Genomic DNA, 22,504 nt, shown 5'->3' with positions numbered 1-22,504 from the left:
CTCTGCAAGAGGCACTCAGAACTAGACTACACATGAGAGCAATTGKCGTAAGTTAACTCCTCTTCCTTGCTTGAGGCATTTTTCTCAGTTCCCAGAAAGAAATCTGAGATCAGAGACTGATAAAATAAATCAATAGAAGAAGAAGGTATGCCTAGTGTTCAGAGACTTCAACTGTCTTAAATCCAATGTCACACAAAGAAATAATTCTCTTTTCTGTGTCACCAAAATAAAGAGGGGGGAAAAAAACCACAAAGAGCTGCCAAATGTGTTAAATACATAACTTAGGGCATTTTAATAAAAAAAGCAAAATACAATTCATCATTCATTGGCTGGCACAATGTATAAAAACCTTTAAATAACAACTTTAATATTAGTCACAAAATACAGCATGRTTTATAAAAATAGCTGTATGCACGGATATTACTGATTATGTAAAACCACTCTGAATAGGCCTTGCAMAGACATTCAGCTTTGACCTTTCAATTTCCAAGTGCTTGTTGCATCTGCTACTTTATTCCTTCTCACTCTGCTTGGGAGGGTTTTGTGCTGGCATTTGGGGGCCGCCTCCTCCTACCCCGCTGCACACAAAGCCCTTGCAAAGGGTTTCACAAAGGGCTGACAAGTTAAGGTGCATCATGGCCATCTAAGTGGCCCAATTTTCACAGCTTATATTTCAGAAAGTGCTCAACATCTGTGTCCTTCTCCATGGACCTCCCTTTGGTCACTTAAAACCTTCAGCTTTTCAGCCAAAACCCTTCCAAATTATTCTTGGCTCTGTTGTACCACAGTTTTGAAACTGGAAGCAAAAATCTGGACACCCAGCCTGAGATTACTGCAGGAGGCAGAATTCAGTGACTGCAGCACCATTTTTGTACAATTGTGCCTCTGCTTCTGGAATTTCTAAATTATTCACACATCAAAATTCACTGATGTCTGTCCAGTCACATTAGGAACTGCAGGAAAGACACACAAAAAGTCATGGAGAAATACAAATTTACAGAAAGGAAGGTTTAGCTGAGGAGAGCATTAATATAATAAAACCCCACATTAATATTAAAATCCCTACTTAATAGTAAATATAAACTGTTACATAAACAGTCTGTTACATCTGTGGCTACCAGATTTAAGAATGTAACTGTTTGACGGTGACATAATGGACACCAAACTCCAGAAAATTAAAAAAAAAAAAAAATCAATGGTATGCAGTACATTATAGTTAAGAGCAAAGAGATGTCAGATTAAAAACCCACCCTTCCCAGTTTTCAGCCCACATGCTGACACACAAATTATCAACCACATAAATAAAACTACAAGGTTCTCTCCATCTCAAGAACCACGAGCAATCCTTGCACCTTTATAGTACCATCCTTATTCCATTTAAACCCAACAAAGATAATGGAGACAGAGAGGCACCCAGTAATCTTCATTCCTGAGTGTACAGAGGGGAGGGCACTGTTGGTTGAGAACAGTCCCTACTGCTGACCCTAACAGCAGCACCTTCACAATGTGCCATCAAGGAGACCAGCCACTGGCAGGGAGAGGTTTGATGCTCTGCTAGGCAAAGTGTGGGTTTTTTCCTGATGTTTTCAAGTTTCCATTTTAAATTGTGCTCTTCTAAGAARAAAATGAGGAAAACTTAGTGATTTATCACCTCAGATAATACAGCAGCAAACTCATCTTCTGCAGTCTGAAAAAAAAATCAGCTGAATTATCTTAATGCACTAAATCTGACAGGCAAAAAACATTCCCATAAAAAGCTGTCCCCTTAAAGTTACAAGTCACATCACAAGAGCAAGCTCCTAATCAAAGTGTCAGAAGCAGAGCAGCTTTTATCAGCGCTGAGAATCCAAATAAGAACACAGAGTGATCTTGCCCCCTACAGAAGGAAGGGACTTTAAAAGGCTTTATGGGGAGCTGGCTGGAAGTCTGTGGTTTTGGTGGCCTGTGCCATGGCCCTGCGCTTGGCCAGGCGGGATTTGGAGGGAGGGGACAGTTTCATGGAGCACATGGCGTGGGCAGCACTCTCCTCCTCTGCGCTCAGCTCGCTCTCGTGCTGGGACAGCTGCCGGTTCAGGGCRATGGCCTCGGCAGCAAACAGGGTCAGGTCCTTTGTGCTGCTGTTCCTGTCCAGGGAAAGAAAAAGGAAGAAGYAGTTTCAGCACTGGCACTTTACCCACTTGCTCTCACAGCAGAGTATCTGTTTCCAGGCACCTCTATTTCTTCTACCAAATCATTTGTACAGCAAGCAAAATGACCAGTTAACATTGGCATCTATCCTCACTCAGCARTACATGACAAAAACACACTGGAATTTTGGAAACGGTCACAGTTCTACTCCTCCTTCCACCAAGCACTTCCGATGTAAACCCAGGAAGCCACCTGAGACGTTGTCTCTAATGTCTACATGTTCTCAAAGGCTGGGCACAAGAGGCCATACTGCTGGCTTTCTTCAGAGAGCTGCAGTCCCATTATAAATGCACCTCTGGCTTAAGCAAATACATTTCTGATGGGAAGAACCACTTGGAATCTCCAGGAGCAGACATGGAGATAGAAACAGAAGTGTGACTCAGGCTCTCTGGCATACAGAATCGCCCAGCAAATCATTTCCAGTGAGGCTTGCCCAGCTCACAGTAAATGGATACTGTGATTACCACCAACCACAATGAAAGTCAGATCCAAGCCTGTGTTTATGGTGATTATTCACCCATCAGAAAGCAGTCTCTTTGAGTAACACATGCCTTTATGCCTTTTCCTCCCCCTCCTGGGCARCAAGCTGACAAAACCATCATTATATCCCATCTAAGATTAACACTGCACTGCAGGAATTCCCTCTAATGCCTTTCCCACAAACAAGCAAGATTAGATCATAAAGAAAATTCAGAGCTTTAATATTTCTGATGTTCTTAACAAAATTAGTGCTRCACATTTATGAAGTTCCATTCTCAGACAGGGATGTTACTGCTTAATTTGCCAACTCTCTCTCACCCATTCTTAGAATAATTATTCTTGGCCAAGTTTACAGATGTTTAGAAAATAAACCCTACCTTTGAAGAACTTGAGGGGTAGGCAATCCCCTTTCAGGAGCCTGCTAGAAGAAGCAGTTAAGAGAAGTTAGTTACATATAAGCATCTGGAAACCAAGCTTTCCCAAGAGTGACAAAAACCAGGCAACTCCCCCCAATCTTTACAACTAACAGATATTGCATATTAACGAATTCACTGTGGGTTTACAAATCACTGTTTGCAAAACGTATTTCATAATCTGCCTCCCCTCACAAGAAGATTTCAAAGCTTGCAGGTATAAGACTATAGGTTTGGAAGCTCTCCAGAGGGTCTATTCCTTCTTTCCTGAACTGGGAACTAGAGCAAAAGAGGACACTGCTGTTCTTTTATAATCATATTTACCAGCATTCTGCTTTACTGCATTAACACAATAATTTGTGTACTGCAGTGCTTGCTATTCACAAGAAAGCCATTTAAAATGCACAAAGCAATAATTAAACAAAAACAAAACAAACACTTAAAGGCTGACATATTCATCCAAATATTTACCACATAGAAAAAATAAAGTCACTGTATATCATTTAATTAATCAAGATACAAGCACTAAAACACACAAGGACTCTAATAAAAAGTTCAGACACAGGGAACAGCTTGTTTGTGACTTTGGAAGAAAAATAACCCTCAAAATAATATGAAGGGGGATACATACTCCTTGAACCCATGAATGTTGCAAAACTTGAGCAGCACTAAGTCGTTCTTTGGCATCACAAACCAGCAGCTTTGAGATGAGATCTTTGGCCTCAGAGGAAATATGCGACCAGTCCTTGTCGGGAAATTCGTACTTGCCTTCCTGAATGCTCTCAAAAAGCTTGTTCTAATAAAGGAAAATTTATTTAATTGAAATACACTGCAATCAGAAGGTTTCTCAGGTGAGACTTCTCACYCACTTTTATCTACCCAATGTGGAGGGCAACATCTGAAACCATACAGTCTCCCCATGGAGTCAACAGAGAGTGACAGGCAGCTCCAGAGAGTGGCTCAGTGCATCCTAACATGGACACAATACACKCTCTGCTGAAAACACTTTACCTCTCTTCACCCCACCAACAAGAGGGCAGTTTAAATACTCAGGTTTTAGAAAGAATAAATTCAGGCAAGTCTGAATGGCATGTCTGCCTGGGCTCAACTTTTATCTGAGGAACTGTGGTGACTACCATAAACCAGATCAAGGATTACAGAACAAGGAAGGGATTGCAGCATTGGGAAGAGGGTGAGGAAAAGCTCTGAGATCTCACAAGAGGAGGAAGGAGAGGAAGCTGCCCAGCCTTACTTTAGAAAGAGTATCACTCAACTTCTGTACTCACTTCTGTCACCCTCACTTCTCAGTGACCGATTATCCTCCCAGTCAGGCACTGCTGCCTTAAGGGCAAGTCCTACACCTAAAGCTCACGGGACAACTCTGCACTCCCCACRTGGCCAGGACATGCACACTCACCTGGCAAACTCTGCAGACTTCTCCTCTGTCCCAGCCACAGTCTGTGCCGCAGTTGCCCACAAAAGGGGGGTAACCACTGAGCATGATGTACAGAATCACTCCCAGGCTCCACAGATCACATCTCTTGTCATAGAATGTGGCCTCCTCCATGAAGACTTCCACYACTTCAGGTGCCATGTATTCTGCAGAGCCACACTAAGAAACCAAATTCAAGCAAGTTTTCAAAGGGTGGGTGACATCAAAACAAGAGTCAGACTCATGATTTTCCTCTCTTTATACCAAGTGGTTTGGTCTAAAAGCAAAAATCAGGCATCAGTGACTACTGAAGTTCTTATAGATGTTTAGCAGCACCATAAGCTGCTCCATATGACTACGAACCTTTAATCCAAGGTCATAATATTAATTTATATCTTTCAAGTTTTTAAATCTTATTCATTAGTTATCAGACAAGTGTATCAGGGGAATAGATTTCTGTAAGACTTCTGCAACACTGTCAGATTTTTCTTTCACAGTAATGGCAAAAGCAAAGGACTGCAGTTTTTCAAACTAATGGCTATTATAAAGTCACACACTGATTACAGAGCTTGCATTCTCCTTAGCTCATTGGCTTAGCTACAGAAGCCAAACATAAGAAAATGAACACAAACATGGGGAAATGAAAACAAAACTAAGGTTCAAAGTCTGCCCATAAGCACACAAAAAATGTGCACAAAAGGTTTCCCCATTTGATTATGTAAGGGATAAGCAGGACCAATGTGTCACTTGCTCGCCAACAGGAGCATTAACATTGGGAGTTCCTGTGCTTTTGTGTATTTGTTCTATCATTGGGAAAGCAAGACAGWTTTTATCACACGTACACTTGCTTGAAACGAACTATTCAGCCCAGGGTGTAGTGGCAGTAAGCTCTTGGGAAGCTCTCCTYTGGAGATAAGAAAAATTGGTTTATGGTAGAGCAACAGAAAAAGAAAGCACAAAGCCACARTAAGTCTCTCACCGGCGTTGTTAATTCTGGAGTAGTTATCGGAGTACATGCACTGTTCAGCTTCACCCCACTACCAAGATCAAAGTCACATATTTTTACTGGTGATATCTAAAAAAAAAAAAAAATAAGAGGTCAGGAAGACTGGGATTAATGCCATATATATGAATGCATACATATATGAAATGGAAARCCCCAGGACAGAACACAAGTACCTAGTGAGACCCAGTCTCTTACAGACATCTTCCATTCCTTGCATTCATCTGCTCTGACCCAGCTGCACCACATCATCAACATCTGATCCTGTTCCATTATTTTTTTATTTGGTTAGGAAGTGCCAGTACACATCAGACCACTTTGGAAACTGGTGATATTATTGACCAGCTGGCCTCTTAAAATGYTGCCTGTCCATCTGAGTACCGGCTCAGAACAGATGAGGCATGAGGGCATCATTGCCATGCCCTCTCTAAGGGCAGTTGGCTTTCTATCTCTTAGCCAGATGTTCACATTTTCACAGCTCTAAAAAGAATTTAATCTCTTTTAGGCTTCACTTCTGTTAAATTTAGTTGAAGTTCACTAATGGGTTCAAAAKTTTTCAAGAAGTTAAGAGACCAGAGCAGCACCTTATCTGGAGATTCACACAGGATGTTTTCAGGCTTCAGATCTCTGTGAGCAATACCTAAACAGAGTATAAATGTKCATTAGAAAGGATACTCCCCTGTTTTATTTCTCATAACTTCTCTTTATTGGAAAGTGGCCTGGGATATATTCTAGGTCTAAGCATGCTACACACACCCACCCCTCTTAAATATTTTAATTATAAAGTGCAACTGTTAAAAGCCATTGTTTCATCCTGCCATACCATTATCATCCTTAATTGTACAGCACAGTCTGTCAAGCAAATAAGAACTTGCTAACACCAGAATTTTTCTTAGCCCAAATTAATTATGTTCCTTAAAACCAGCTTATTGAGATGACTGACCTGTAGGAATGTTTAATTCTTTACACAGTTTAATGAAAATATTTTTGTGCCTTTTACAGTAAAGTTCTTCTTTCCAGATGGATCCTACCAGCACAGATAGTACTTGAAGCACTCTCCCCTGCAAAAAGTTCCCAGAGTTCCCAGATGAAAATATCCCTTTGAGATACAGACTCATTGCTGAAGCAAATGAAAAACTAAAGGCTCAGTTGGAGAYGCAGAAGAAAAGCTAAAGTAAAACAACCAAAGGGCTTCTTCATTCAACTGTTATCAGAACAGGCAAACCSAACAGGAAAGCACAAAGTTATCCATGTAATCCACTTGCAAAGGTGGTTCTGTGTTGTAAAACAGCTCTTCAAATGCCAAAATACACAGTTTCTGGAAGTTCTCCATTTAGTATGATCAAACTCTATTGGTAGGCAGAACATGAGAGGCAAAAAAAATCAAATCAAATGAGCAACTTGGCTGTAATTTACCTTCACTCTAGCCTTGAATTAACACCTTACACTCCAAGGACACATGATTCTACTTCAGAGTACAAGAAGGAAAATCCCACCAAAGTCTAGGAGCTTTAATGTCTTTTCTTCAGCACACTCCACAAGACATGGCTTAAAATATAACAGCAGAGCCAAGGGAATCAGAATATTCATACTGACATAATGCACACGGTTTGGTACAAGAGATGGCCMAATGAACCCACTGAGGTGGCCTGTGATGATATTTATAAGATCAGTGAAACTCCCAAGAGTTGGCTTGGCTTGCAATGGGAAAGCCAACAGTGCCTTTTTGTATTATTGTTTGAATTTAAATGTCTGATTATGTAACATTTGATTTTGCAGTTGCAGAACACTGAGAAAACAACTGCCCTTAGACACCCCTCCAGTAGATTATTAGCAATAAAGCACACACATCTCAAGTGGGTGTAAGGCAGTATTATCCTCCAGCTGAGTTTTAAACTACTCCTGGCAAAAGAATTAGCTGTCCTCGTTCCAATTTTTTTAAAAGCATTTAGCTATAGCAYTTCACCATTAAGCTGTGCAATAAAACTGCTTTAATTTCCTGTTTACTTTAGTGCTCTGTATCCTACTTACTAATTATTTTAATGTCACACAGAAGAATCATAAAGAGAACAATAAAATGAAAGGGGGATGGATGTTGCTGTAGCTGATTCTGCAAGCCATGTCCCCACTGTCCCAGTTCACAGCAAACAACAAGAAAGCAGATTGCTGCTCTACAGCCATTTTAATGAATCACCCTCYTCTTGTTTGGGGAAAGGGAAATTAAAACTWAGAGCTCAGAGAGAACTACAGAAGRTATTAGCTGATGTGATGTTAAACTTYTTGAATGGGGTACCTGGACTTTCAGCTGTTAAGAAATCCACTATAGCCCTAACACATCAAATAAGATTTTTTCCACATATTCAGCCTAAGTTTCCTGTTCCCTATTTGCCCTATATCTCAAAGTTTAAATCTGCTAAACACAGGTATTCAAAAAGTACCTTCTCTRAAGGTTTAAAGTTGAGTTATCACACAGACAGGCAATGAAGATTATGAAAACTCTTAATCCAAACTAAGTTTGGCTTCACATTCTTCACATTCAAATTAACTTCTCATAACAGTCACAACATGGGACAAGATCCATATTCCCCAGGTTTATGACTTTTATGCCTATGCATTCCTACACTTTTCTTTTTAATGGGTTCAACCTGTTGAGGTACMATGCTGTGATTCCAACTCAGCATATAAACAATCCTGCAACTTAAAAGTACGGACTACAACTAAACATTTATTGAACCAGGGCCAGTACCAAGAAATTTGGGCAGCAAATGCAAATCTGCTGAGATCTACCAGGCTAATCAGAGTGGACAAAAGGAAGAGAAAAAAATGTATCAAAATAAACAACCAGTAAACAGTTTCCAATCACACTATTCAGAGTTAGTCACTGTAACATCAACTGAAGCTGCAAGGCCAGGTAATAATGACATAGGAAAGATTTCAAAAGTATCCATCACATTCTGCACATAAATGTATTCTGGGATGACCATAATGCAAGGAAATTTAGGAATTTAAACAAAAGTATTCCCAAGTAGAAAAAGCAGCAGAAAAACACTTTAACATAAAAAAAAACAACCTCTACAAACATAACTGCTTTCAAATCTAAGCAAATTCCAGATGAATTGAGGACTCCTTCAGACAAAGACTTTGGTTCTCTTAGGTCACTCAATTTAGCAGTGAGAGTCTAAATGTGGGGGCCAAAAGCTACTACAAACCAACAGACCTTGTAACCACAGAAATCCTGAGTGATTATAAAAGAACTCAAACCTTTTGACCTGAAAGAAGAGTAAATTAAAATTACTTTAGATCCCTTTCAAGTAACCTTTCTATGGTGGCTTGTGTAACAGGAACAAACAAACTCAACCTAAGTTAATTCTCCCGGGAGGCTAATTTAACTRTTCTTCTTGAAAAGACTGCACAGTCTTAACACAGCCAATTACTTAAAATACCACAATATGAAAATAATATCATAGAGGAAAACAGCTTATGTCATCTGGCATTGCTGTAAATGGAAACACTAGCAAAAGCTGACTACTTACAGATAAATGTGCTTCATAACCCAGTTGTACATATCAACTAGTAAAGATGGAGGCAGCCTTCTCTCACCTTTTGTATGAAGAAAGTCTAGAGCAGAGGCAATGTCTCTCACCACTTTGCTTGCCTCTCGTTCATTGAAGTGCTTCCTCTTCTGGATATGGGCCAGGATTGAACCTGTCACAGTAACAGGTGAGAGGTAAAACCTCAGTATGAATGCTGAACTAGTTCCAAGTATCACGAATCCATAACTTCATTTTCACACTTTATAACAGCCTTTCACAGCAGGCAACTTCTGTGGAGCAAGGAGGGGAATGACTAAGAAGAAAAAGGCACAATGGAGCAGCTTCACCACTTAAGTGTGCTAGACCATAATTTTCAAACAGTGCTGCTCTCTAGTTTAAGCACAGCATGAGAGGCAATCACTTTTTACTGCCCCAGGACATGACTGGTCTGTTTTGCACACACTGTGACAGCAGAGATTTGCCAACAGTACCAGTAAAACTCAAACATCAGTGAAGGAGATACATAAACACTTCAACAAAACCCAACCTTCCCCAGGGCATGGGTGGTCACGCTCAAACTCTCCTCATTTTCTGTAATGTCACCACTGAAACCCTGCACTCAGAGTCAAGGATACACATTTTGTGCCCCAACACCATCAAAGTAAAAAGATTTGACCTTTAAATACACATCAAATTTCCCACTGGCATCAAGGCAAGGCTCATACAGTGACTTAAAGCAAAATTTGCCCAGGGATATAAAATCTGACAAAAGACCTCTAAATTAAAATGTACTGAAGGGCTGGGAACTTGCAGGCAGAGCGTCTCTGGCATCCCTTTAACAAAGAATAAAGGGAGGTTTGACTCCTTATCTTCTTTAAGTGAATTCTATCTATCTTCTCAAAAGATTTAAAATGTCTTTGAAAAACCAATTACATGTAGTCCACAGAGATCCAAACTCCCTAAGTAGCCTTACTATTGCCTTCTATTTTCTTATTCAGAGAGGTATATTTGTAAAAGCAATCAGGCAAAGCAATTCAAGAAATAACTGCCATTTATTATCAGCCCCAGATACTCAACATTTTCTATCTCAGGTGATTGCACTTTTATTCTTCAGTTTTAGATGTGGAAGTAAATGTCCCATTGAGTACTTCCTATTCTTATACCATCAATGTTACTGCCACTCCTCCACAGTGAGRATTTAGAGACGAAAGAGGAAGGACATTCAAAAAGAAGAGAGATGGACAAAGACTGCTCAGATATGCACAGCCATGCTGTGTCAGACGGGTGGAGGCAGGCTACTTTGGACCAGGTTATTAGATTTCAAGCAAGTTTTCCCTTGCTAAAAACATCAGTTTCTAGTTTGCTACATAAAGGAGGACATAAAGTTCAAAGGGGTTTCCTGGTACAGTTGTTCTTTGCACTTTTAGGAAGCAGTAACAGTTCTTYATTGTTTCCACTCCTGTGGAAAAGACCCCACACTTTGCAGGAAACAGTAGTGAGCCACCTGAAGCACTCATTTCACTCAGCAGGTTTATTTGAAATTACMTTTCTGAATACAGCTGATGTTCAAACTCTCTCAGATAAGAATTATATCAATATCAATGAAAACATACTCTAYTGACTTTATATTCAGCCCACGTAGAGAATTCTCACTAAGAAAGAATAACAGGGCACTCCCGCCACAGTTCTTGCCACCTCTCCAGCACTCATCAGAGAGAAAGCTTCATTAGCACCTCTCAAAATGCATTTCAGAGGGAGGAAAAAAAGAGGAAAATACCCTTAATTCATGCAAGTTCAATATAATCAGCTGGATCTTAACTCTTGCAATAATAAAAAGCTGTCAGACAAGGATATTAAAGGGATTGTGCACATCACACCGAACTGAACACAGATAAAACAGGAGCAGAGCTCTTTGAGTTACCACAGCTACCAGAAGGCAAAGTTGAAAATGGAAAGCCTAAATTATGCTCCAACACTGTAGCACCAGCCTCTGAGACTGGAGTTACAGAAGTAAGGCTTACACTGAAGATTAATGTTCTCATTCTTGCCAGCCATGCCACTCACATCAGAATCTGCAGTGCTTTAGATCTGACCCCTAATTCCCACACTTTGCCTTCAAGCCACATATCTAACAATTCAAATACTGATTTTTTTTTTAAGAGAAAACTAGCCTCAGCACAGTTTGCACATACAGTTTGCATATTTCTTGCACATACAGTTTGCTCCTGGAAACYTTCTTGATGACAGACAATAGATGATCTCTGGACAGCAGCATACTCCAGAAGCTYAGTTTTGCTTTGAAGAGTTTGCCACAGTAACTCATGGTTTTGCACGGCCATGCAATTAGTGGGTACTGTAATTATACTCAGTGCAGACAAATGTGAGAAAGTCCACAAAGTCCTTGCTGCAGCTTTCTCATTCCCCAGGTGAGTGGRAAGTGCTGGAGCCCAGTGACCACTCAGGCTTACTTGATGGGCTCTCAAAACCCATAAGCACAACTGGTTCTCAATGTAAACAGCCCCAGGCACAGGCAAGATGAGTTTCATAACAAAGATCRTGAGTTTCAGGAAATAAATCCAAGCCTACATCAAGGAAAAGCTCTACCRGAGTATATAGATGCTGCACTAGGTTCATGCATAATACCTGACATTCTGTGTGTCTTCCCTTGCCTGAAGGTACTGCAACCTACTGACTGTATTTCAAACCTTCCACTGTAATAGAGGTGACGTTTCCATCACTCAGCTACAGAAAAGGGACTGCAAGCGTGTGATCAAACCCATCAATACTCAAGAATAAYTAAAATTCAAGCTTTGTATATTTCCTCTACATCTTGTCCTGAAATTCTCAAGCATTTATAAGCTCTACACTTACTACTCTTAAACACTGAGACAAACAGGAGCCAAAATGATCCAATGAAAACAGGCACAGTTTCTGCACAGTACCTCCTCGCAGCTTCTCAAAGACCAGGTAGTAGCTTGCATCATCTTCAAAAAATTCTATTAGCTCCAAAATGTTCCTTTAAAAAAAGAACAAAAAAAAAAAAAATTGAAGAAACAAGCACAGAGCATACACAGAGCAATGGCGAGTTTTAGCATGGATAACTACAAAGTGCCAGGAATTACCAAAAATACAAGGTCTAGTTAAACAGGTTGCTTTGGTTGCCTATGGCATTAAAACCACATTTCCAAWGCACATGTAAATTTAAGCACAGGAAACAGGCCAAACACCACACTCAGACAAGATTGTGAGAGCTCTGCTACTGCTCAGTTGACAGGAAGCTAACTGGCAGTAGGTTGTATTTAATAATTCAAAACATTGCATTTGTGCTGAAGGCAGAAATAAATAAAAAATAATTAAATTGGCATCCTTTCTCTCTGAAAATCACAAAGCAAAATATACAGGGCTCAAAGGAAACAGGCATATGTCAATAGGATACAAAATCCTAATGGCTCCTCAGTTGCCATTTTTAGACTAACTCCTGTTTAGCTTATGTAAATTCTTTGCAGCACTAACACCTCAGGTTGTTTTGAGAATGTCAAATGTGTAAGTCAGAATTTTTTGCATTTAATGGTACACACAACCCCTCAATTCTGCTTGTGGTCCTGAGAGCTGGAGATTTTCACCAGTTGTGTATTGGATGACCATATGCTTTTAACTTCACAAAGAAGAAACCCATGGTTTGCTGCTCTATAGCACAACATAAGCACATGAATTTGGTAAACAAGTTTGTTTTAAAATTATTTCTCTATGCTGTATTAAGTATTTATTTGAAAAAGCTCAGTATAAGCTGCAGCATTCTAATATAGACAATAGGTGTTATATATGAATTCTAGATTAACAGAGACATCTAAAAGCAGCTTCAGAATTGGCTCCAACCCATCAGAGTTCCCAGAGCATGCAGCCAGTGCCTGCACAGCTTTTCTTCCTCTTCAGACRTGACTAGCAGCTTGACAGTTGCTTCATCCTGTGGCTACATGAAGTCAGMACACATCCAAATGAGAACTAAATTAGCTTTTTGCTGATCTTAGAGTTCTGGGGCAAAAACAGAAAGGCTGACATAAGGAGGAGGACAAACCACACATGGGGGAAAGGAATGGTAAGAGTTCCTTTCCATAGCAGCTGATATCAGGCCAGCTTTTGCTGATGGTGAAATCATAGGGGAGAGTGTCAAAATGTTAATTCCTCATCTGGACAAAAGCCATGCATCACTGAAGCACAATCAGGTTACAATGTCCTGGCTGCTAATTGAGTTATGTAACTTTAATCTGTAAACAATTTCCCTAAATTTCACAGGTAAGAGAAAGGGAAACTCATAATCTGAATAGGTCAAGTCTAAATTTCAACTGGTTCAAAGAAGATTACCCACAAAGCTTCTACCCTTTTCACACATAAAAATTTGGAAAAAAAATAGTCAAGACACTTTAAATAAACAAAGAGAAGACTATACTTACCTGTTACCCTGACACTGGTAAAGAGTTTCTATTTCACGAAAAACCCGACTCCGACTATGCCCAGCATTTTTTTCAATGATCTGTGAAAAAGAGTTAAGACCTCATATTTGAAAAATTAGTGCAGGAACTATGCATGCAKCTCTGGAATTAGGTAACTGTACCAAGGTGTGAATCTAGGACATGCCCACTACAGAAAAACACYTTTGTTTGTTTAATTTCTCATCTGGCATTTGTTTACAGGGCAGAGCAGTGTCAGCAGAGCTCTGGGAGGCATTCAAAGGACAAGAGAAATTAGGACAGGAAGAGAAGAAAGGAACTAAATCCACGTGTTACACAGCCACTGATCAGTTACCACAAACTTTTCTTCCATCATTTTAACTTTGGATTGTGCAGAAGAACAGGCTATCCTCTGGAGCTCTAATAAAAATATATATAACAACAAATCTGTAAATGAGCCCTAACACTTTACAATGATACTGCAGAAGACTGGCCTCTATCAAAAAATAAAGAGATAGTTTTCCATGAACCYGTGGCAGTAACTGATGCTCTCTAAACTCGGTGCAGCAGCCAAAAGCTTGCACAATTTGTTGGCCATGCTGTTTAATGACTCAGCCTCYTCTTTCATAAGAAGAGACAAAGGTAGGAGACTACAACCAGACCAGGGTATGAGAGAAAAGCGTGCCTTGAGATCTAACCATCACAGTGATCTGCTATTTGTGACTTCTGCCTGCAGCTGATACTCCAGGTCACTCTGGAGGCACAACACTTAAGATGATAGTTTTCTCAACAATTATAAAACAGGCTCATTTCAAGCATCAAAAATTTCCTAGGGTTTGCTATTACCCACGCTGTTGCAGGTTTTCACTGAGATACTCAGAGGGAGAAGACACATCACAGACAGAAATGATGCTGCTTTTACTCTTTACTTACTTTCACTGCATATTCTTTCCCAGTTTGGAGACTGACAGCACCCTGAACTTTAGCATATGCCCCCTCACCAAGCAGCTCAGCTGTCAGCTTGTACAAGTCTGCCAAAGAAATCCAGAAGAAAGGGCACATCTGTCAAAGCATTTTAGTGAATAACATCAAAACAAGCTCTTTATCTGATAAGCAATCCTCAGATTTATGCAGTATTAGATACGCCAGTCTTAACTATGCTTCATTCTTCACCTCCCTCTTTCAAGTTCCAGAAAAATTAAAAGTAAACTTCATTACAGCATCAAAATGACACATTTGTTCACACTAGAAATGTTTTATATCTCAGTAATATCTAGGACCTCAGCTGCCTTCTCTGTCTTCATGTAAAACTCAGAAACAATTTTTTCACATGGAAAACAATTCACTCCTTGATCAGAAAATGCTTATCATACATAATACACTTCTGCAGAGATAGTGTTTTAAGTACAACAAACTTGAACAATAAAACCTAGAGTACTACCACTTTTATTTGCGATGAACCTTCCATTGCTACTTGCCCACTAAGAAGTTTTATACTGCTCAGTTTTGTAACTGAACTATATTTTATTTACAAAGCTTCACAGTATTTGTGCTCACATCTATTAAATCCAAACATTTTGACATCAGCACTGTTCCTACCAAAACAAAAGCAATGTTTAGCTAAGAAAATTGAGAAAAGCCAGTAGAGGCAAAGCAGACTATTATAATTAAAAGCTTATAAACTGTCACCAACCTTCAAACTTCCCAGGGACCTGATCTGTGGCTCTGGTTCTTTTCTTCTTTTTCCTTTTCCCACTGTCTGCTATGGGGACAGGCTGACTGCTGACCATCTCTGTGGCAGAACACAGAGGTGACTTTAACAATCAATTACTTTAGGAGAAAATACACATGCTTTTGTGTGCTTATGATCTTATGTAACCAAAAGTTTTTCTGCTTGCYTTCAGCATAGGATGCCAGTTCTCCTGCAAAGAGCAGAGAAAACCTAAAAAGACAATTCGAGTGCCAARTAATAATTCTGGGGACATACGATAAATGTAAAAACAGGAGGAAACAATATTGCATCTRTACGGAATCCTTATCTCACAGCACAGCAAGCCAAAGCACAGAAATAACCCACAACAGAACAAGTGCCCTGATACCAGACAGCACTTACAGCCCTCACAAGGACACTGAGTTATTCTGCTGCTTTACTAACAGATTTTTTTTCAAATCAGCTCAAGAAAATGAGCCTCCAAAACAGCAGGAAGGTGTGGGGACATTTCGAACCRCTCACTGAAACAAGGTAACCACAGGAGTTAAGAGATCAGAGCAGCAATCTAGGTCAGTTTATGCTGCCAAAAGGTCAGAAAGAAAATAGTTTCTCACAGAACCATAATGTACCCTTCTAAACCATAGACCAGTGGGTAATTTATGCTCCAAAGCAAGAAATGTTTATGGCATTTAGATTTTTTTTTCTAATATTACTAGCTGCACATACTACAAGAGCTTAGTCAGAGATAACAATTCACCTATGCAAGATAACATGGCAGAAAAAACAACCTGCATATTGTTATTGAAGGCCTAAATAAAAACACTGCCATATTTGTACAGCTAACCTATCTCCAAAAAGGTTAAATGATTACACACTGAGATACTAAGAGGGAGCACTTCACACCAGTCACATCCAGCCAAGTCTGCCATGAGAATTTAAAACCTCAGCTCAAGGTCTTCAAGGCAGTGCAAACTGAAGCTAWGACATTTTACAGCCAGGAGGAGTTCTGAGTAAATGTACTTGGAAACATCTTGTACTACAGAAAAAACTAAATCCATAGAAATAGTGTAATTATGAGAATACTGGTATTGAAAGAGCAAGTTGCAGGAACTGCTGTCAATTCCCTTTTAACAAAGATTATGAATAGCAGGTTTTCAGCCTTTCACTGTTTCAAAAGTACTCATAAAACATGGGAGAAACTCCAAGGCAGACACCATTACACAACAATGTACATTTTTCTTGTTCGTATCTGCCAGCACTAGCTACTATGAGTGTCACTTAGAACCCACATGTCTGAAAATTTAAGACAAGTATTATTTTGAAAGTCCTTTAACAACTTACCAAAGCACTTAWAAATGTATCACTCAAGACAAGAGTAAATCCTCATTTTAAAGTCTTAGGTAGAATGTGTTCAGAAGTCATGATGATGGATGTCACATGTGACTTCTTAAATACAGTAATATAAAGCACATTTTCCCAACTTCTGAACAGCTTCTTTTTAACTCAAACTGACACACACAGTTTCAAATTTTAACATAAAGGGAAGGTGAGCCTTTGACAGCTATTTCCAGTTCTTCCCTTTTTCAATTCAACCTGCATCAGGAGTTATTTAGAAATGGGACTAAAATGACATGCATAGAGCTGCTCTGAGAGAGAACTGCTCTGCTTGAAGGAGGTGCTTGATTTCCACAAGGTGTCAAAAAATAACTTTAATGACCTGACCTTCTACAAGTCATAGCTAGACAGGTTCTATTCTATTTCTAATATCACACAGTTTCAGAGGTTGTAACAGACTAAAAATCAGCAAAARCTCTGGGATGTGAATCCTGTATTTTAGCACAGCTGACATATTTCTTCACAACCAGYTCCTGCACTCTACCAGCTAGCTCTGATATTTACAGTCAGCTATTTAATAACTCACTGCATTATTTCAATTTCCTTTTGTCTGACTCAATACCCAAATTACAGAAATTGCTTCCCTGAAAACAGGAAGTTCCCTAGTCATGTATACAGAAATCAAATTGCTGAAAAGTTGACATATTTTTAACCTGTAATCTTGACTAAATTTGCCATCAGAYTAAAGCATTAAACTTTTCCTGTATTAGATTCTTATTACTTCTCTGGTCTGCTATTTCACATCATTGTGTAGTTCACTTCCACCAACACATCTTATCCTTTCAAGGTATCACAGCTTCACTCTCATTACTCACTTTGTTACAATGAACCAGTACTTAAGTAACAACTGCGACAAGAAAATGCCTTTAGTCCAGCCAAATACTTAAGAGCATTTTCAACCTTTCAAAGAAATGGTTTTTTTTCTGTGACTGTATAACCAAAGAGTTTCTGGTGACAACAGAGGACAGCGTGCCTTAACCATCCAAGCAATGCTGAGGTGCATACTGTAGGATTGCTTCTGGTGACAGAAATCCTGTGGGCTCTGAGGCAGCTCACCCTGCCCGACAGCTCAGGGACCAGATGAACTGCTCTGCAGAGAAATGGTCTGCGGACCCATCAAGTCCAAGATGAATGTCTTCAAATTCTGATCTGTCCTTCTCCAGGCAGGTTACGATTGTTGCTCATAGAGTAATGTAACCACACTGTGAGTAAAATGAGAGCAAGTTTCTGTCTAAGCTGGAGTTTTGTTGAAGCCCCTGAATTTTATTATCATCATAACTCTGTGTTGAGGCAATATTTAACATACACATTATTCAGAGCCTGTGTGAGAAGGCAGTTACAGCCTTTCCCTCTTGTTGTAAAGAAAACTTGAAAACAAAGCTGAGAGAAGAAAGGGAGCAATTACCACAAGTTTCACTTCATTCAGACCTTAAGTCGTCTTTCATCTTGCTCCCACATATGAGCATGCCAAAGTCTACTACCCAGATCTAACTCCCCTTTCATTCTAAYCTGCTTCCCAAAGGAAGGAAGGGTATATTTGGAAAAGAAGCAAAGTGTGTGTAACAGGAAGCACTTGGAGAACACAGTAGAGATGCCTTTTTCTATTAAAAAGAAAATACCTTGTTTGTGTGTTAGAACTCAGTGAAGAAAGCAGAGCCYTGGTACCGCCACTGCTTCAAAACTCCGTCTTGCTTGAACCACGTTGTTCTGCAGGTGAAAAGAAACACCATCACATCACCAGTCAGAAATCATGAAAATATTGTTACATACATTCAGATAGTGTCCAAAGTCTAAAGACATTAAAAGGACCTGTTGTGCTGGGCTTCACATGAACACCCAGCAAAAGCACACCCCTACAACTTCAATGGAACAAAATGAAAGCAGACTTCAGTCCAGTCTTCCTCCAACTCAGTGTCTCACATTGTTTGTGGACCCTCCCTTTCCCATCAAAACTGATTCCTGCAGATGTCCAGCTTATAATGAAACAGGGCACACTCAATGGTGCTGACTCTACAAAAACCATCTAGTTGCAGGAAGCTCAGGACAACCCAGGCTACCTTTATAAAGCAGCTACATAGTGATTGTGTTTGTAATGTTACACATCAAGAGAGACACAATTTGAAGAGGAAGAATGTGCACAGTTTTATGACAGCCTTGTGTTGAATCAGAAAAATTATTTTATACTCATTCTGTATTARGTATATTAATTTCAAATTGTAAGAAGTGAATATTCTTACTTAATCTTTGCACTAGTTTTCACAATCGTTCTTAGCTCTCAGAGTTAAGTTCTCATTCCACCTACAATAAAACTTTTCATTTAATCTGCATTATCCTTGAAGAGAGAGGAACTTAAAAACATTCCAACATCTTTCAAGTAATATCCAGGAGCATTAACACTTTAAAATGAACACCCAAAAGTTCAYAGGAAGCCCAAGCAATCCAATTTCATGAAAGAGCAAGTCTGACAAAAATCATCAGCACAGCCTTATCACAACATTGCTGTAACGGCTCACAGAGTGTCACAGCTGACACCACCCATCTGAAACCTTTCATGCTGGGGAAAAGGTTACAGCAACCTTTCTCTTTACCTCCATACTTCCCTCTGCCATTCCCTCTGTCACACTTTCAGAAGACCAGTGTCACATTATCTCCTGCTTGCGCAATTTTCAGAGTAACTTTTCAGTTCTCCCAGCTAGACACTTCCCTTGCAAACTAAGCAGGGGTTTYCTGAGGTTATGAGTCCAACCTGCCAGCAATGGGTGRATCTCACTTTTCAGAACTGCAGATAAAGTTATTTCAAATAGATTCCTCATACCCCAATTTATTACTTTACCAGGACTGCTGCTCCCTGGGAAGCAGGGAGAACYTTAATGGAGAGGAGAGCACACAGCTCCTTTCACCCTCGTGTTGTCAAAAACAGCATATTTTGATACATATTCTGTAGACATGAGACCTTCTCCTGAAATCACGCTGTGTTTCATCAGGCACACACGTATTTCTTTAAAAGCATTAGTTATCACTCAGAATAACAGCAAAAGAACTGTTATCATCCCCACTGGAAARAAAAAGGCAAACAAGAGAAGTGTCCTGACCCAGCCATGAGCTAACAAGTAAGGACAACAAATTAAGACTGAAGGTGGCCTAAAAACACACTGTAATCTTTTTAATTCCTTGTTCAAGGACAATGTGTCTCCAAGGCAGCCACATGGATGGGAGGATATAATAGGGTGTATTTCACAAATTAGCAAATAAATGTGAATGGTGGACCCTGCTGGGAACAACATGGTACAAACACTGGCCATTGCTCTAAAAATCATTCTCTCTCCTTCCACATCCAGCAGAACAGTCAAACAGGATGTAATGCTACTGATCACTGGCAGACAGTTCATATTTAAGACTTAGCATCACAGGCTAGTAGGAACTTAGCAGCAAAGTTATTTTAAACTCCATCACATACATTCTAAATGAGAAAACTCCTAGCAATAGTGCTTTGACTCAACTACTTAAAGTTTCTCCAACCCCTAGAGCACTTTTAAATTAAGGAGATATACAATATAAGTAGGTTCTGAGGGCYCCTTACTGAACAGCAAGCTGTTTACTCCCTTCTACATCTGATGGCATCAACAACTCTTGGAAGACTGTCTCTGCATCACCAATTAGCTCCTCTAATTCCCCTAAGCTCCCTTGCCTCTCCCCTTGCAAAAGAGAAAAAACTTATTAGAAGACAACTTTTCATTTCATACARACACAAGAAAAACATTTCCTACTCTTGCTCCACACCCCACAATCAATCAGATAATACCATTTGTCACTGAAGAAAAAAGCTACACAATATGTACCATATCAGCAAACAGCCTTGTCTGGAGACATTAATCTAACTTACTGTGTTTTTAAACTTTGAAGCAAGACTGACTTTTTCTCATTTTCCCCTCCTCTGTGCTTTCAACTCTAAAATTAAGTCATTAAACTCCATTGTATTGTGACATTTGATGCCACATAAGATYTGTACCAGTGTTTTAACAGTTGTTACAGGTACTGGAAGGTGAGAGGAAATTCCTCAKAGCAGTAAATACTTTTATTTAAAATCACTACCGTGTAACATTCATACTACGAAATACTGTCATAGAAGCACTTTGGTTGAAAAGGACCTTTAAAGAACCAAGAAAGGTTCAAGTGTACAAGGCACCCTGCTTTACCTGGAAGGCTGCCAATACCAAACTCAGACACCTTTAGWACTGCAGTGAAAGAGGTTCAGCTCTGCAGGAGTGCTTTGCCTTGCTTCCATCCAGCACCTGGGAGGCATGAAGAGGAGMTCTGTTTAGGTAAAGAAAAAGGGCAAATGATAGCTCTTTGAAGTTATCAGAACACATAATACATCAATCTTCCCAAGCCAATTGCAAGGCATAACAATGTGTGATAAAGAGGCTTTTAGAAGCGGACAGCTTGTAAAAGAGAAAAAAAACCCAAAAGGCCGTGGCTTATTTCTGAACAAACCTTCATAGACAAGTGTCAGCGGTGTCAGGGGAATGGGCTGATTTTTGGCTATCTCAAGTACTGCTGATGCCAGCAGCCAAGCTGTCACCCAGGGCTGTCCCGCTGCTTCTCTTGCCTCAGAAGGTCACCCTGCTCAAACTAACACTGCAAAGTACACTTTAGGCAGATTTTCAGTGGTCCTCGGMGTTCACAGCTCTCCTGGTTTTATGCCGGAGATAAAACACAAGAACGAAAAGATTTCACGTGATTGCCCCTAGAAACTGGTTCATTCGCCTACGCCTGCTCTTTTCCCACTCCAGCAAAGTCCTCAATAGAAAGCAACTGCCGTAGGAGGGTACAGACTTACCACTCTTTATTGAAAAACGCGCTAGGTATGAAACACAGCACTTTAAACCTTCGGGGAGTAAATTTCCASCTCCGGACAACAGGAAATTCCCGCATTTCTTGGGGAGCGCCCCTCAAGCTGCCTGCCGGAGGGATGAGGCACCTTCCAGCCGYAGGGGCTGCCGCCGGCTCCCGGCACCCGAGCGCTCTGCCCTCCACACTCCCGGACGAGCCGCGGGAGCCCAGCGGACCGCACCTCTCAGAGCTCCCCTCCCTCGCCTCCCCTCAGCTGACCGAGTCAGGGACCATCRTAGCCGCAGCCCCCCGCCCTCACCTCCATGGCGGCCGCGGGTCCCTCCTCGGCGGGCGGCTCTGCGCGCCCCCGCCCTGTGCGTGAGGGGAGCGGCGGGAGCGCGCCTGCGCGCGGCACCGCCCCCTCCACACCCCCGGGAGCGCGCGAGGCGGGGCCGCGCCTCCTCTGAGGGGACGGGACCGGGAGCGCCCGTGAGGGACGGCGGGGACCGGGCCCTGCTCCCCAGGGCGCTCGAAATCTTCTTCCCCCTGCTCCCCAGGGTGGGCTGGCTGCTCGAAATCTTCTTCTTCCCCCTGCTCTCCAGGGCGGGCTGGGCGCTCGAAATCTTCTTCTTCCCCCTGCTCCCCAGGGCGGGCTGGGCCCTCGAAATCTTCTTCTTCCTCCTTCTCCCCAGGGTGGGCTGGGCCCTCGAAATCTTCTTCCCCCTGCTCTCCAGGGTGGGCTGGGTGCTCGAAATCTTCCTCTTCCCCCTGCTCCCCAGGGCGGGCTGGCTGCTCGAAATCTTCTTCTTCACCCTGCTCCCCAGGGTGGGCTGGGCGCTCGAAATCTTCTTCTTCCCCCTGCTCCCCAGGGTGGGCTGGGTGCTTTCAATCTTCTTCTTCCCCCTGTTCTCCAGGGTGGGCTGGGTGATTTCAATCTTCTTCTTCCCCTGTGAGCGGTATCATAGAACCGCTTGGGTTGGAGAACAGAAGATGATCGAGTTCAATCTGTGACCGAACACCGCCGCGTCAACTGAGTGCCACGTCCAGTGTTTCTTAAACATTGAGTAAG

General features: G+C 41.0%; 1 protein-coding gene across 6 annotated transcripts; it reads right to left on the bottom strand.

Moving 5' to 3' along the window:
* Nucleotides 1–272: 272 nt before the first annotated feature.
* MKNK1 (MAPK interacting serine/threonine kinase 1) lies at nt 273–21,854 on the bottom strand. Of its 6 annotated transcripts, none has more exons than XM_057390536.1 (14): nt 21,755–21,853; nt 20,799–20,916; nt 18,222–18,309; nt 15,190–15,288; nt 14,430–14,527; nt 13,500–13,579; nt 11,991–12,064; nt 9,116–9,220; nt 6,100–6,155; nt 5,492–5,587; nt 4,498–4,692; nt 3,712–3,876; nt 3,045–3,088; nt 273–2,123 (listed from the first exon to the last, which is right to left on the bottom strand). In XM_057390536.1, the coding sequence occupies exons 4-14, from the start codon at nt 15,284–15,286 to the stop codon at nt 1,895–1,897; spliced, it is 1,239 nt and encodes a 412-aa protein (XP_057246519.1). In that variant the 5' UTR covers nt 15,287–15,288; nt 18,222–18,309; nt 20,799–20,916; nt 21,755–21,853; the 3' UTR covers nt 273–1,894. The 6 variants fall into 6 exon arrangements, with proteins under 6 accessions (XP_057246519.1, XP_057246522.1, XP_057246521.1 ...); XM_057390539.1 differs by having other exon boundaries at nt 3,045–3,085; XM_057390538.1 differs by having other exon boundaries at nt 20,799–20,894.
* Between the last annotated feature and the right edge of the window lie 650 nt (nt 21,855–22,504).

Source organism: Malurus melanocephalus, unplaced genomic scaffold (assembly GCF_030028575.1).
Source record: "Malurus melanocephalus ecotype Western Australia unplaced genomic scaffold, MMel_1.1 scaffold_28, whole genome shotgun sequence".
Classification (NCBI taxonomy): Eukaryota; Metazoa; Chordata; class Aves; order Passeriformes; family Maluridae; genus Malurus; species Malurus melanocephalus.
Note: the sequence above shows the minus strand (reverse complement) of the source record. Positions and strands in the feature narration are given on the sequence as shown.